Source organism: Haliotis cracherodii, unplaced genomic scaffold, assembly GCF_022045235.1.
Source record: "Haliotis cracherodii isolate W230 unplaced genomic scaffold, xgHalCrac1.p SCAF_24, whole genome shotgun sequence".
Taxonomy (NCBI): Eukaryota; Metazoa; Mollusca; class Gastropoda; order Lepetellida; family Haliotidae; genus Haliotis; species Haliotis cracherodii.
This window is the reverse complement of record NW_027266280.1, coordinates 2,990,192-3,003,352: the sequence shown is the minus strand read 5'-3', so window position 1 is coordinate 3,003,352 and position 13,161 is coordinate 2,990,192. Positions and strand designations below refer to the sequence as shown.

The window sequence follows — 13,161 nt, the reverse complement described above, 5'->3', positions numbered from 1 at the left end:
GTTCTTACACAATATCATTTGAATAATAGTTCATAATTAAACAATGTTTAATTATGAATATATTTCATAACATAATAAATCATTTCATAATTTGTTATCTAATATATTGTAAAATCTAATTTAAGTAATCATTATACATGTTATCGATATTTGACTTGCATGATGTTATGTGTTTACATCCGAAATGTGTTAGGATAAAACACACTTAAAGTGTATTCCGTTTAGAATTTAAACCATTCCTAAACATATTTAGATCGAAACATGTGTTTTCATTCTGTGGTTTTAATTCACAGTTTTCACAGTGTGGGTCCGAATTCCAGAACTCCCATGATTGTTTCTCGGATTGTTTCTCGGGTTGTTTCTCGGATTGTTTCTCGGATTGTTTCTCGGGTTGTTTCTCGGGTTGTTTCTCGGGTTGTTTCTCGGGTTGTTTCTCGGATTGTTTCTCGGGTTGTTTCTCGGGTTGTTTCTCGGGTTGTTTCTCGGGTTGTTTCTCGGGTTGTTTCTCGGGTTGTTTCTCGGATTGTTTCTCGGATTGTTTCTCGGGTTGTTTCTCGGATTGTTTCTCGGATTGTTTCTCGGATTGTTTCTCGGGTTGTTTCTCGGATTGTTTCTCGGATTGTTTCTCGGGTTGTTTCTCGGGTTGTTTCTCGGATTGTTTCTCGGATTGTTTCTCGGATTGTTTCTCGGGTTGTTTCTCGGATTGTTTCTCGTTTTGTTTCTCGGGTTGTTTCTCGTTTTGTTTCTCGGGTTGTTTCTCGGGTTGTTTCTCGGGGTGTTTCTCGTTTTGTTTCTCGTTTTGTTTCTCGGGTTGTTTCTCGGATTGTTTCTCGGTATTGTTTCTCGGATTGTTTCTCGGGTTGTTTCTGGGATTCTTTCTCGGGTTGTTTCTCGGGTTGTTTCTCGGGTTGTTTCTCGGATTCTTTCTCGGATTGTTTCTCGGGTTGTTTCTCGTTTTGTTTCTCGGATTGTTTCTCGGATTGTTTCTCGGGTTGTTTCTCGGATTGTTTCTCGGGTTGTTTCTCGGATTGTTTCTCGGGTTGTTTCTCGGATTGTTTCTCGGGTTGTTTCTCGGATTGTTTCTCGTTTTGTTTCTCGTTTTGTTTCTCGGGTTGTTTCTCGGATTGTTTCTCGGATTGTTTCTCGGATTGTTTCTCGGGTTGTTTCTCGGATTGTTTCTCGTTTTGTTTCTCGGGTTGTTTCTCGGGTTGTTTCTCGGATTGTTTCTCGTTTTGTTTCTCGGATTGTTTCTCGGGTTGTTTCTCGGATTGTTTCTCGTTTTGTTTCTCGTTTTGTTTCTCGGATTGTTTCTCGGATTGTTTCTCGGGTTGTTTCTCGGATTGTTTCTCGGATTGTTTCTCGGATTGTTTCTCGGATTGTTTCTCGGGTTGTTTCTCGGATTGTTTCTCGTTTTGTTTCTCGGGTTGTTTCTCGGGTTGTTTCTCGGATTGTTTCTCGTTTTGTTTCTCGGATTGTTTCTCGGGTTGTTTCTCGGATTGTTTCTCGTTTTGTTTCTCGGATTGTTTCTCGGGTTGTTTCTCGGATTGTTTCTCGGGTTGTTTCTCGGATTGTTTCTCGGGTTGTTTCTCGGATTGTTTCTCGTTTTGTTTCTCGGGTTGTTTCTCGGGTTGTTTCTCGGATTGTTTCTCGTTTTGTTTCTCGGGTTGTTTCTCGGGTTGTTTCTCGGGTTGTTTCTCGGGTTGTTTCTCGTTTTGTTTCTCGGGTTGTTTCTCGGATTGTTTCTCGTTTTGTTTCTCGGGTTGTTTCTCGGGTTGTTTCTCGGATTGTTTCTCGTTTTGTTTCTCGGATTGTTTCTCGGGTTGTTTCTCGGATTGTTTCTCGTTTTGTTTCTCGGATTGTTTCTCGGGTTGTTTCTCGGATTGTTTCTCGGGTTGTTTCTCGGATTGTTTCTCGTTTTGTTTCTCGGGTTGTTTCTCGGGTTGTTTCTCGTTTTGTTTCTCGGGTTGTTTCTCGGGTTGTTTCTCGGGTTGTTTCTCGGGTTGTTTCTCGTTTTGTTTCTCGGGTTGTTTCTCGGATTGTTTCTCGGTATTGTTTCTCGGATTGTTTCTCGGGTTGTTTCTGGGATTCTTTCTCGGGTTGTTTCTCGGGTTGTTTCTCGGGTTGTTTCTCGGATTGTTTCTCGTTTTGTTTCTCGGATTGTTTCTCGGGTTGTTTCTCGGATTGTTTCTCGGGTTGTTTCTCGGATTGTTTCTCGGGTTGTTTCTCGGATTGTTTCTCGTTTTGTTTCTCGGATTGTTTCTCGGATTGTTTCTCGTTTTGTTTCTCGGGTTGTTTCTCGGGTTGTTTCTCGGGTTGTTTCTCGGGTTGTTTCTCGTTTTGTTTCTCGGGTTGTTTCTCGGATTGTTTCTCGGTATTGTTTCTCGGATTGTTTCTCGGGTTGTTTCTGGGATTCTTTCTCGGGTTGTTTCTCGGGTTGTTTCTCGGGTTGTTTCTCGGATTGTTTCTCGGGTTGTTTCTCGGGTTGTTTCTCGGATTGTTTCTCGGGTTGTTTCTCGGATTGTTTCTCGCTTTGTTTCTCGGGTTGTTTCTCGGGTTGTTTCTCGGGTTGTTTCTCGGATTGTTTCTCGGGTTGTTTCTCGGGTTGTTTCCTAGGTTTCATCAAAGTGGCCAACATCTAACACCTGCATCACTTCTGACTCCTCACTCCGACACGCCGTGATATGACCGGAATACTGTTGAAAGCGGCGTTAAACTCCCACTCACTCACTCACTAGCAAGGTTCCATATTTACTGAATAAACGATACCACAGCAATTTAATACTAATAAATAATAATAAATGTAAAATGACAACAAGTTACAGGTCAAGGTAATAGTGATATTCCAATGAGTATGTAGGTTACATTAGTAGAGTGAGTGAGTTAGCAATATTCCAGCAGTATCACGGCGGGGGACACCAGTAATGGGCTTCACACATTGTACCCATGTCGGGAATCGAACCAGGGTCATCGGCGTCACAAGCAAACGCTTTATCCACTAGGCTACCCGACCGCCCCTACAATAGTAGATATCAACTCAACTAGTTCATTGACGTAATACATCTGTTTTACCCGATACACCGAAAGAACAATCGATATACAGTAAACTACGGTTAAAACGAAATCGAAAGGAAAACTAATTTTGTTTGTTATATCCGTAGTTCGTTATAAGCATATATACAGCATATATGCAACAAATGCACGGACCAGAAAGAGTTCGCTATATACGTAAGTTGTTATAAGCGTATTACCTATAAACGTAGTTTACTGTATTTGTAGTTTTATATTTACTTATATATTTATCTTTATTCTGATACCGTTTTAGTAACAACGTCAATTCTCTCATGTCCTTTCCTGGTTCAGTGAGCTGCACTGATAGCGATATCAAAACATTGCCATAACCCACACCCGCTTTCCCTCCTCATCAAGCCACCCGTCACTCCCCCGGACCCCACCCCCCTTCCCCGCTTAATACCCCCATCCGTCGGGAGCCCCCATTTAACCAGAATTGTAACCCCCAACCATACAAGATGTTCTCCCGTTTGATCCTAACCCGTTAGATCATGGAGTCGGTATCTGTAAAAGAGCTGTTGTGGAGCTTAATACGCGCGCCAATATCTGTGGATTACTGTAATTAATGGGCCGCTATGCATATAATGCGAAATATGATTTCAAAGAGAAGTGCGTTCACGTGCGCGCGGTAGGAATCGGTCTCGTGGGATCTCGCGGGATTGTGCGATGCTTTGTTCTACCGGCAGTTCTGTCATTGCACGAGTCTCATTACCACGTTAGTGCTACGGTTTAGATAGAAAATCCATTTTTCGCTGACAGTAACGGTTAAAGGTTGCACTAAGTCGTTTGTGCTTGTGAAATAGAAAATGGAAAATAAATGACAAAATACAACAGCATGGACGAAGAGTGGACATCAAAAAAAGATTAAACAAAGTAATATGGTAAAAAGGATAGACACCGCGCTGACCCCGCCCATCAAGGTAATACGGTTATTACGGAGCTCGATGGGGGTCGGTGTGGCTGTCCCGGGGGACTCACTGGTACATACCTTGGGGAGAATCGTTAAAAGCTGAGTTTGAACCGCGAGGGGGTACTATTTGTAGACTTAATGACGAGACATACGGATCAATACTAAACCACATAATTCATAGACGAATCAATACTACATCAACTTCTCGGTATTGTGTTCTGGACAGAACAGAACATGACCAGAGCAACGGGAGCAGAACATTCTAGAACATACATTACGATATCTGTTTACATTTAACATTTTTCAAAATTGTTTTATAGTTTATAAATCCTTGGTATCTATATTTTTGTATCTGCTTGAATATTTTAAATTAAAAGAACTGTCTATTCATATTTTAAATTAATTCGCACAAATGCACTGTCCGGACAATAGACTGTTCTTGTTTACAAGACAGTCAGGGCAGACCCATGTAATCATATCTCAGTTATGTTCAATATATCTCCAGATCTGTGGCGTTAAAAGTCGCCCTTCCTTGTACACAGTGATACTAATAACTCGATAACGCGAGGATATTGATAAAACGACAATTAATTAATTAGCTGGACACTGTAATTTAATGTTAATGCCTGGTTCGGTGTTGGTTCCTTTATACTGAAGACGTTATCTGTGATGTATCAGCATCAGTAGATGCTAGACCCGCAACGTCTTCACACAAACAAAGACTCAAGTCAGAGCCCACAACACATACAGGCATCCCTCCTCGATTATTTTGAAGGTAATATTCCATATGATCAACCTCTCCTTGCCTTATAACGAGTTTATTCTGTAAACAGCTGATCAGAATTTTGAATAGTGAATTTTAAAACACATAACAAATCAATAAATGCATGACAACATGCATCATATTTAAAAATGCACTAACCAGGATTTGTTGCCAACAAGTCCTACCAACTCATGTTCACATTAAATATATTACTGTTAAGATTTACGTTTTTATACACATGTTTTATTTCGTTGTAAATAAAATTACATATGTGCAATATAATCTACACTGCCGGGCAAAAGAAGTATACACCATGTTTGATGGCAGTTAAAATGAAACAAGTAAGAAATGGTTATTCGATGGTGCTGTATTCAATACGGGTACCATAGGTGATATCACATGCATCATATCAATTAATCCCTCCTCCACTTTGGACGTGCACATGACGCCTCCACCAACATGGGGTCGCAATGTCACAGTACACACAAATACAAAAAGCAAAGTGTTAATTTTCAAAAGTATATTTAATGGCCAGGCAGTTAAGCTTTATTCATATATTTTCCTCCCAACAAACTACAACTGAATATGTTCGGGTTCGTGCAGTTTCTACCTCGTCCTGTGTATGTGAAACGCGGGGATATTATAAGTTACCGTCCAGTACGAAATGTATTATCAGGGCAATATGTTGGAAAACTCCGCCATATTCCTCGCGATTTTATCTGAGATTTTTATCAAATTGAGAAACGTATGAATCATAATTTATAATTTTCGTCATAACCAAGAATTTATGAGTGTGCGAAGTGATAATCCCAATGAAAAAATACAATTTATCACCATGGTTGAAATAGCCAAAATTAATCTTGAATGGAGAGTCCAAGACATCCAAACGTAATGAATTCCAAAGCAAACCCCACAAGTTCCTTTGATACCAGTAACATGAACCCAATCTGGTTATATCAATTAACAATATACCGTTAAAAATCCCACGAAACCAAGACACAGGTTAGGAAAAAAGAAAATTTATTTCCTGAAAAGAAAACGATCCATCACATTTTATGATGTAATACGTCGAGTTGGTAATTCATGCATATCTTCTTCGAGATAAACTGATTTTTTCAGGTAGTTTTCTAGGCTCATAATTTGCTCTTATCTCCTCTCAGAATGCTGAAAGTGTGATTAAAACGGGACTTATCTAATCTTAAGTTTCAGATAGTTAACTTATCAGCTGGGTATAAGGCGATCACCTTCAACACATTGTAACAGTGTAAAGGCGTGTTGTTGTACAACGCATTGTAACATTGTGGAGGCGTGTTGTTGAACAACGCATTGTAACATTGTGAAGGTGTGTTGTTGTACAACGCATTGTAACATTGTGAAGGCGGGTTGGAGGCACAACGCATTGTAACATTGTGAAGGCGGGTTGGAGGCACAACGCATTGTAACATTGTGAAGGAGGGTTGGGGCACAACGTATTGTAACATTGTGAAGGAGGGTTGAGGCACAACGTATTGTAACATTGTTGATGCGTGTTAGAGGTACAACGCATTGTAACATTGTGAAGGCGTGTTGTTGTACACCGCATTGTAACATTGTGAAGGCGGGTTGGAGGCACAACGTATTGTAACATTGTGAAGGAGGGTTGTTGTACACCGCATTGTAACATTGTGAAGGAGGGTTGGAGACACAACGTATTGTAACATTGTGAAGACGTGTTAGAGGCACAACGCATTGTAACGTTGCGAAGGCGGGTTGGGGGCCCAGCGCATTGTAACATTGTTGAGGCGTGTTAGAGGCTCAACGCATTGTAACATTGTGAAGGAGCGTTAGAGGCACCACGCATTGTAACATTGTGAAGGGGGGTTGGGGGCACAACGCATTCCAACATTGTTGAGGCGTGTTAGAGGCACAACGCATTGTAACATTGTGAAGGCGGGTTGGGTGCACAACGCATTGTAACATTGTGAGGGAGGGTTGGGGAAAACGTATTGTAACATTGTGAAGGAGGGTTGGAGGCACAACGCATTGTGACATTGCGAAGGCGTGTTAGAGGCACAACGCATTGTAACATTGTGAAGGAGGGTTGGAGGCACAACGCATTGTAACATTGTGAAGGCGTGTTAGAGGCACAACGCATTGTAACATTGTGAAGGCGGGTTGGGGGCACAACGCATTGTAATATTGTTAAGGCGTGTCGTTGTACAACGCACTGTAACATTGTGAAGGCGTGTTAGAGGCACAACGCATTGTAACATTGTGAAGGCGTGTTAGAGGCACAACGCATTGTAACATTGTGAAGGCGGGTTGGGGGCACAACGCATTGTAACATTGTTGAAGCGTGTTAGAGGCACAACGCATTGTAACATTGTGAAGGCGTGTTAGAGGCACAACACATTGAAACATTGTGAAGGCGGGTTGGGGGCACAAGGCATTGTAACATTGTGAAGGCGGGTTCGGGTACAATGTATTGTAACATTGTTGAGGCGTGTTATAGGCACAACGCATTGTAACATTGTTAAGGCGGGTTGTGGCACAACGCATTGTGACATTGTTAAGGCGTGTTAGAGGAACAACGCATTGTAACATTTTGAAGACGTGTTAGAAGCACAACACATTGTAACATTGTTAAGGCGTGTTGTTGTACAACGCATTGTAAATTTGTGAAGGCGTGTTGTTGGACAACGCATTGTAACATTGTGACGGCGCATTGGTGGTACAACGTATTGTAACATTGTGAAGGCGTATTGGTGTAAAGCGTATTGTAACATTGTGAAGGCGTTTTGGGAGTACAACGTATTGTAACATTGTGAAGGCGTATTGGGGGCACAACGCATTGTAACATTGTGAAGGTGCATTGGGGGTACAACGTATTGTAACATTGTGAAGGCGTATTGGGTTAAAACGTATTGTAACATTGTGAAGGCGTTTTGGGAGTACAACGTATTGTAACATTGTGAAGGCGTATTGGGGGCACAACACATTGTAACATTGTGAAGGCGTGTTGGAGGCACAACGCATTATAACAATTTGAAGGCGTGTTGGAGTATAACGATGTTGATGATGTTGAGGGTGCTGATGGTGCTTATGGTGTTGATGATGATGATGATGTTGGTGACATGAACGTGCTTATGTATCAACAAAACCTTATTCTCTGCCACAATGATGCCTTTCATTTGACACAGATAGAATGCATACATCCGGCGTCTAGAAATATCACGTGGCGGCCATTACCCTTGATTTTACATAACTTGCCGGGCAATAAGGAAGCATTCACTCGAAAATTTGACCAAAACATTATCAAAACGTTACTAGGCTGCAAACAGTTGTCGAAGCCATGGAAACTTCCGGTACAAAAACACAACTATGACACACGCATCAGATAGTTTAGCCACAACAAACCATCTTCCCGAGGCGAAGGAGTTAACTGACTTTAAAAGTCCAGTTTCCACCCTTGCCGAACTAGGCTGGAATTCCTGGGCTCGACCGTAGCGCCACCAGTGGTTATTACGAGTTATTTCCCTTCTAAGCCTCTCATATGGACCAATCAGATTCCACCTCTCGTATCACTTGCATTTGCTTTAAACCAAATGGCGGCGCCCAGTCAAAACGATCTGATCGACAATCAAGATCTATATTGTGATAAAACGGGTCTTACATAGCGAAGTGCATCAAATCACGTGAGCACTTTGATAAAAAACATGAAAAGACTTAGAAAATATCTGTTGACAACGAGTTGGCGGTGCACATGCTATGCAAATCCCGCAATTGACAGAAATCTGCACGACAATTTACGAACCGGATTTCGAATTCGTTGCGCGATTTTGATTGGACCATGCATAGACTCGTTAGTCCAGCCAAAATATAACTCCATAATACCAGCCTAGTTCGGCAAGGGTGGAAACTGGACTTTTATAGTCAGTTAACTCACTTGCCTCGGGAAGATGCCAACAAACACGGGTGTATACTCTCTTCTGTCCGGCAGTTTAGAAACATAGAAGAGTTCATGCTGAAACGTCCATGTCCTACACATGTGATGCTCACAGGGGAACCTCGCTAATCCGGACGAGTGCTGCTGGGAACGTCTATGTACAATTAAAGGGACATTTTTCAGTACAATGACTCGTTATTCCAGACATTTGCTAATCCGCATGATATCGCCGGGAAGAAACCGTTTGGATAAACGGGGTTTTGCTGTACGTACATACCATAAATACATTCAAGGAAACGGCGTTTTTAATTGTTTTTTATATGTAAATAATTGTTTGGAATGGATGTGTATACATACATACTATGTACAATACGTGACACTCAAATAAAACAAACTTCTTCATATGCATGTGGGGTTGTACCGGGTTATATCCCCCGTGAAGATCCGGGTTAGAATTGGTCTTCAGCAACCCATGCTTGTCGTCAGAGGCGACTAACAAGATAGGGTGATCAGGCTTGCCGACTTGGTTGATGCATGTCATTGTATTCCCATTGGGTAGATCGATGCTCATGATGTCAATCACTGGATTAGCTGGTCCAGACCCGTCACGCCGAAGACCTGGGTTCGATTCCGGCATGGGTACAATGTGTGAAGCCCATTTCTGGTGTCCCCCGCCGTGATATTGCTGGAATATTGCTAAAAGCGGCGCAAAGCCCTACTCACTCACTCATTTTGATATATATTACCCGTAAGCTGCCCATCATGCCCATTAGATATCACCCCCTTGACATAAGTACACGATATGTGTAAATAGAACCTGGCCTGGTCAGTTCAATGACCATTCGGGTACGCTGACCGATCGTGAAAACCCAGACACAAGACGGACACTCACGACCGGTCAGCACCATGGGGCTCCGTTCTTTCGTCCACAGAAACAAACGTCCCGATTAACAGGCGGGATTAACGGGGTGTCCGTATTAAAATGGTTTTACTGTGTAGGGATACCGCGATCCGGCCCACGCTCGTCTCTGTGGGACATACACATACATCTCCCTGTTTCAGTATACATATACTGGGAATACACAGGTGCCATCGAGTCTACATAAACGGAATTTCGCCCACAAGAATAGCCATGTAAAACGTCAGGATAGCAACGTGGCCAATAGTCGTCAAATGCTGATATAAATTACTTGACCTTTTTGCAACTGACTACAAGAGAATATGGTCGAATATTGACAGCCAGGAAAGGGATACAAAGAAAAGGCAGACATGTATGTGTCCCTTGACATTTATTTATCAACATGAAGGTGTATGATTAGGCTCCACGACTCCAACTTTTTATCCAAGGAACATCCCTTTGATATTCTGGCGGGTGCCTTGGATTTTTTTAACACAAAAAACTTTTCCTGAAAATACTGAACACAAATAATTTGACCTCAGTTTTACGCCCCAAAATAAATGGTCCACTGTCCATGCTGGATGTTTGGAAAACTGATTTGTTTGCTAATTGTTTGGTATTGTTTGGTATTGTTTGTTGTGCAGCAGTGACCGTAAACATATTCTTGTCCAGTCACATGAACCAAACCCTCTCCCCACCCACCTAGACTAACATTTAGTCTCTGAAATCTTATATTACACAATATCCTTCTTGACTCTAAAAATATATAAAAAATTCCCTATGCTGATTTCAGACTAAGTCTCTGAAATCTTATATTACACAATATCCTTCTTGACTCCCTATGCTGATTTAAGAATAGAGCTAGCTGGAGCTGGCTAGACTTGCTTTTGTATGCATTTCTAGATTATTTTTTTTCATAAAATAAATATATTCCCCGGTCATGGTGCAGGACTACTCACCCACCCAACTCCCAACCCCACCCCACTCCATGAATAGTAAATGGTCGGTACACCTCACTCCCCATCCTCCTCCCACCCCACTCCCCACCCTCCCCCCACCCCACTCCAAGATTCATACTGTCCGAAAAGGTATTCACACTTTCCCTATTTTACCAACTGGTTCCATCGTACATGATAACTGTGAGTTAAACAAAACCTGATTTGAGTAATTACTCATTCACATCCGCAGGGTCTAAGCCTGCAGTCGCATGTAAACACCCCTTCATAATGTCCAGCATAATGTGATATCGACTGGCGGTAGTTCAAAGGTGGAGACGATCCCTGTCTAATCCGTGTTGGAGCTACTCGGCGTACAATGTGACTATTATCTTTAGCTGCCAGGGGAAGTATTAGACTCGCGTGTGTCTATTTAAATCCACGTGGGGCATGTTAACCACGCCCCCGTGTGGTCAGTCGGAGCAGATGGACACCAACAACTGTCCGGCAGATGGTCAAGTATATAAAGTGTCCGCGCCTTGGGTGGCGATGACGTAATTGACAGTTTCGGTTACATCGCAGATGCTCATTTTTCGTTCCGGTGATTTCCGGAGGTTTCCGGGGAATTCGAAATATCTCCCCGGGGAGTGTATTTAGTTCTAATATAACATGTCAGTCTTCGATAAGCAGAGATAAATTTGCGTGGTAAGTTAAGTACCTGCAGGTACTGTATGGGTTGTTGTGTGGTAATCGTGTGATGGGTCTTGCAGCAATTGGCTGAGTCTATGTACATCAAGAACAAAGTTAATCACAACCCTTCTTTAGCTACATATATCCCGACATTACATGTATCTTTAGGAATTAATTAATAAGACATCGTTTTAAATTGTATCAATGATACCAACGGCACCTGTGATATTTTGGAACAAGAACAAGAACAAGAACATACTGTTTGCCCAGATGGGTCATATTATTAGCCGCGAAGGAGTCGAAAAAAAATTGCCGTGGAACAATTATAAAGCATATCATCGGTGGTTTAAAAAAATACGAAAAAATGTATTTCAACAAATTATTACAGGATCCAATTCTCCTTTAAAATGGCTGTCATTTCGAAATATATCAGAAGCGTTACTTAACCTATTCCAGTTGTATATATGGTCATAGAAGCTTCAGGTCATATACTCTGTGCCGCATATATCGATATGAATAAGTCTTCCTTTTTTAATTATTCAAAGTTCTTGTATATATCCCTGTGAGTTTATATAAAAAATACTATATCTAAATAACAATGTCCCACGTACACATGATGGGACTGTTCTACATTTCAACTGTGTAATGTTATCTTTGCCAGGACCCTACTGTCTGTGTATATGCTACTTTAATAAATAAATCATACGGACTGTAAACTTTGTCATAAATCGTAAAAAACACTGCAGACGCGGGAGGTTATCAGAAGAAGTCGTGTATATAAACTTGTGATACACCAAGGTTGTTTTCATGCGTCTTCAGCAGACTGTATCATGAGCCTGTGTTTATGAAACACTATCAAATTGTGATGATACCATGTGTTCGCAAAAAGGTGGGCGTACCCTGCCCCGCCGGTGGCACCCGTCACAAACACACGAAAAGGCAAGTCAATTGTTCACCTGAACAATATGTAACTCTTTACTGTACATTGTCATATAAGATCTTGTGGTTGTATATCATTGTATAACTTTCAAGTATATATCTTATAATTGTTAGGATATATGGCCTTGCTAATGTAATGTGTATCTTCTAATACATGCCACGTATATCATATGTGCACAGTCATGTTTATCATCTGAGAAATGACATGTATATCACCCAATAATGGCAATGTATATCTCCTAACAATTGTCACGTATATCATCTGAGAATTGTCATGTATATCATCTAATAATTGCCATGTATATCATCTGAAACTTGTAATGATTATTATGTGAAAATTATCATGTATATCATCAGATAATCGTGATGTATATATTTATTTTGTCGTGTATATCATCTTGGTTGGCCGTGTATATCAGTAACTGAGTTATGTATATCTGATAATGATTGTCACGTATATTATTTGATGATTTGTTGATATTTATCACATATATCATCTGATAATTAGTACGTATATAATTTAATATCAGTCATGTATATCGTCTGAACTGGGTAAGATGGACCAGATGTATGTTGTGTATATCATCGTTTGATTCTCATGTATATCATATTTAGGAAACCAAGTGAAATGTTGCATGGTGTCAATGATAGACCAATCTTGGCGAGCTCCGTAAACAATAAACAATATACGTTGTATACCAACACATCTTAGAGCTTAAAACGTCATTTTCTGTACACAACCGAAGGCCCAATTGTCTATGATAAACACGATAGAGATGGACATATTTTCTCCAACGTGTTTCAACCTTTTTCATCCCCTTGTTCCGTTTCAACGTGTGAACATTGCAGAATCTCGAGTGAGCTATTATCCCCCATCTGGACCTCATATTGCATTGAGCCGACTCTCCATCTCCTCGTCCCCAACAACAAGCTCAGGACCTGCAACTACTACTGGAAACCCTTTAGGCTGTCGTCCTGCTGGGACCCAGGTTGTTCTGAACAAACACGTAAATAAAACCAATTGGTGTGGAA

At 41.2% G+C, this 13,161-nt stretch overlaps 1 protein-coding gene across 1 annotated transcript; it reads right to left on the bottom strand.

The window, feature by feature from the left end:
• Positions 1-205: 205 nt before the first annotated feature.
• LOC139472162 (cylicin-2-like) lies at positions 206-3,764 on the bottom strand. The gene is made up of 3 exons (XM_071254540.1): positions 3,750-3,764; positions 900-2,042; positions 206-817 (listed from the first exon to the last, which is right to left on the bottom strand). Exons 1-3 carry the CDS (start codon positions 3,762-3,764, stop codon positions 206-208), a joined length of 1,770 nt encoding a protein of 589 aa, XP_071110641.1.
• Between the last annotated feature and the right edge of the window lie 9,397 nt (positions 3,765-13,161).

Excerpts from the sequence above, each read along its gene's own strand:
- LOC139472162 (XM_071254540.1), bottom strand. Across the intron at positions 818-899 it reads CCGAGAAACAACCCGAGAAA|AAACAACCCGAGAAACAAAA; the intron begins CAACCCGAGAAA and ends AAACAATCCGAG.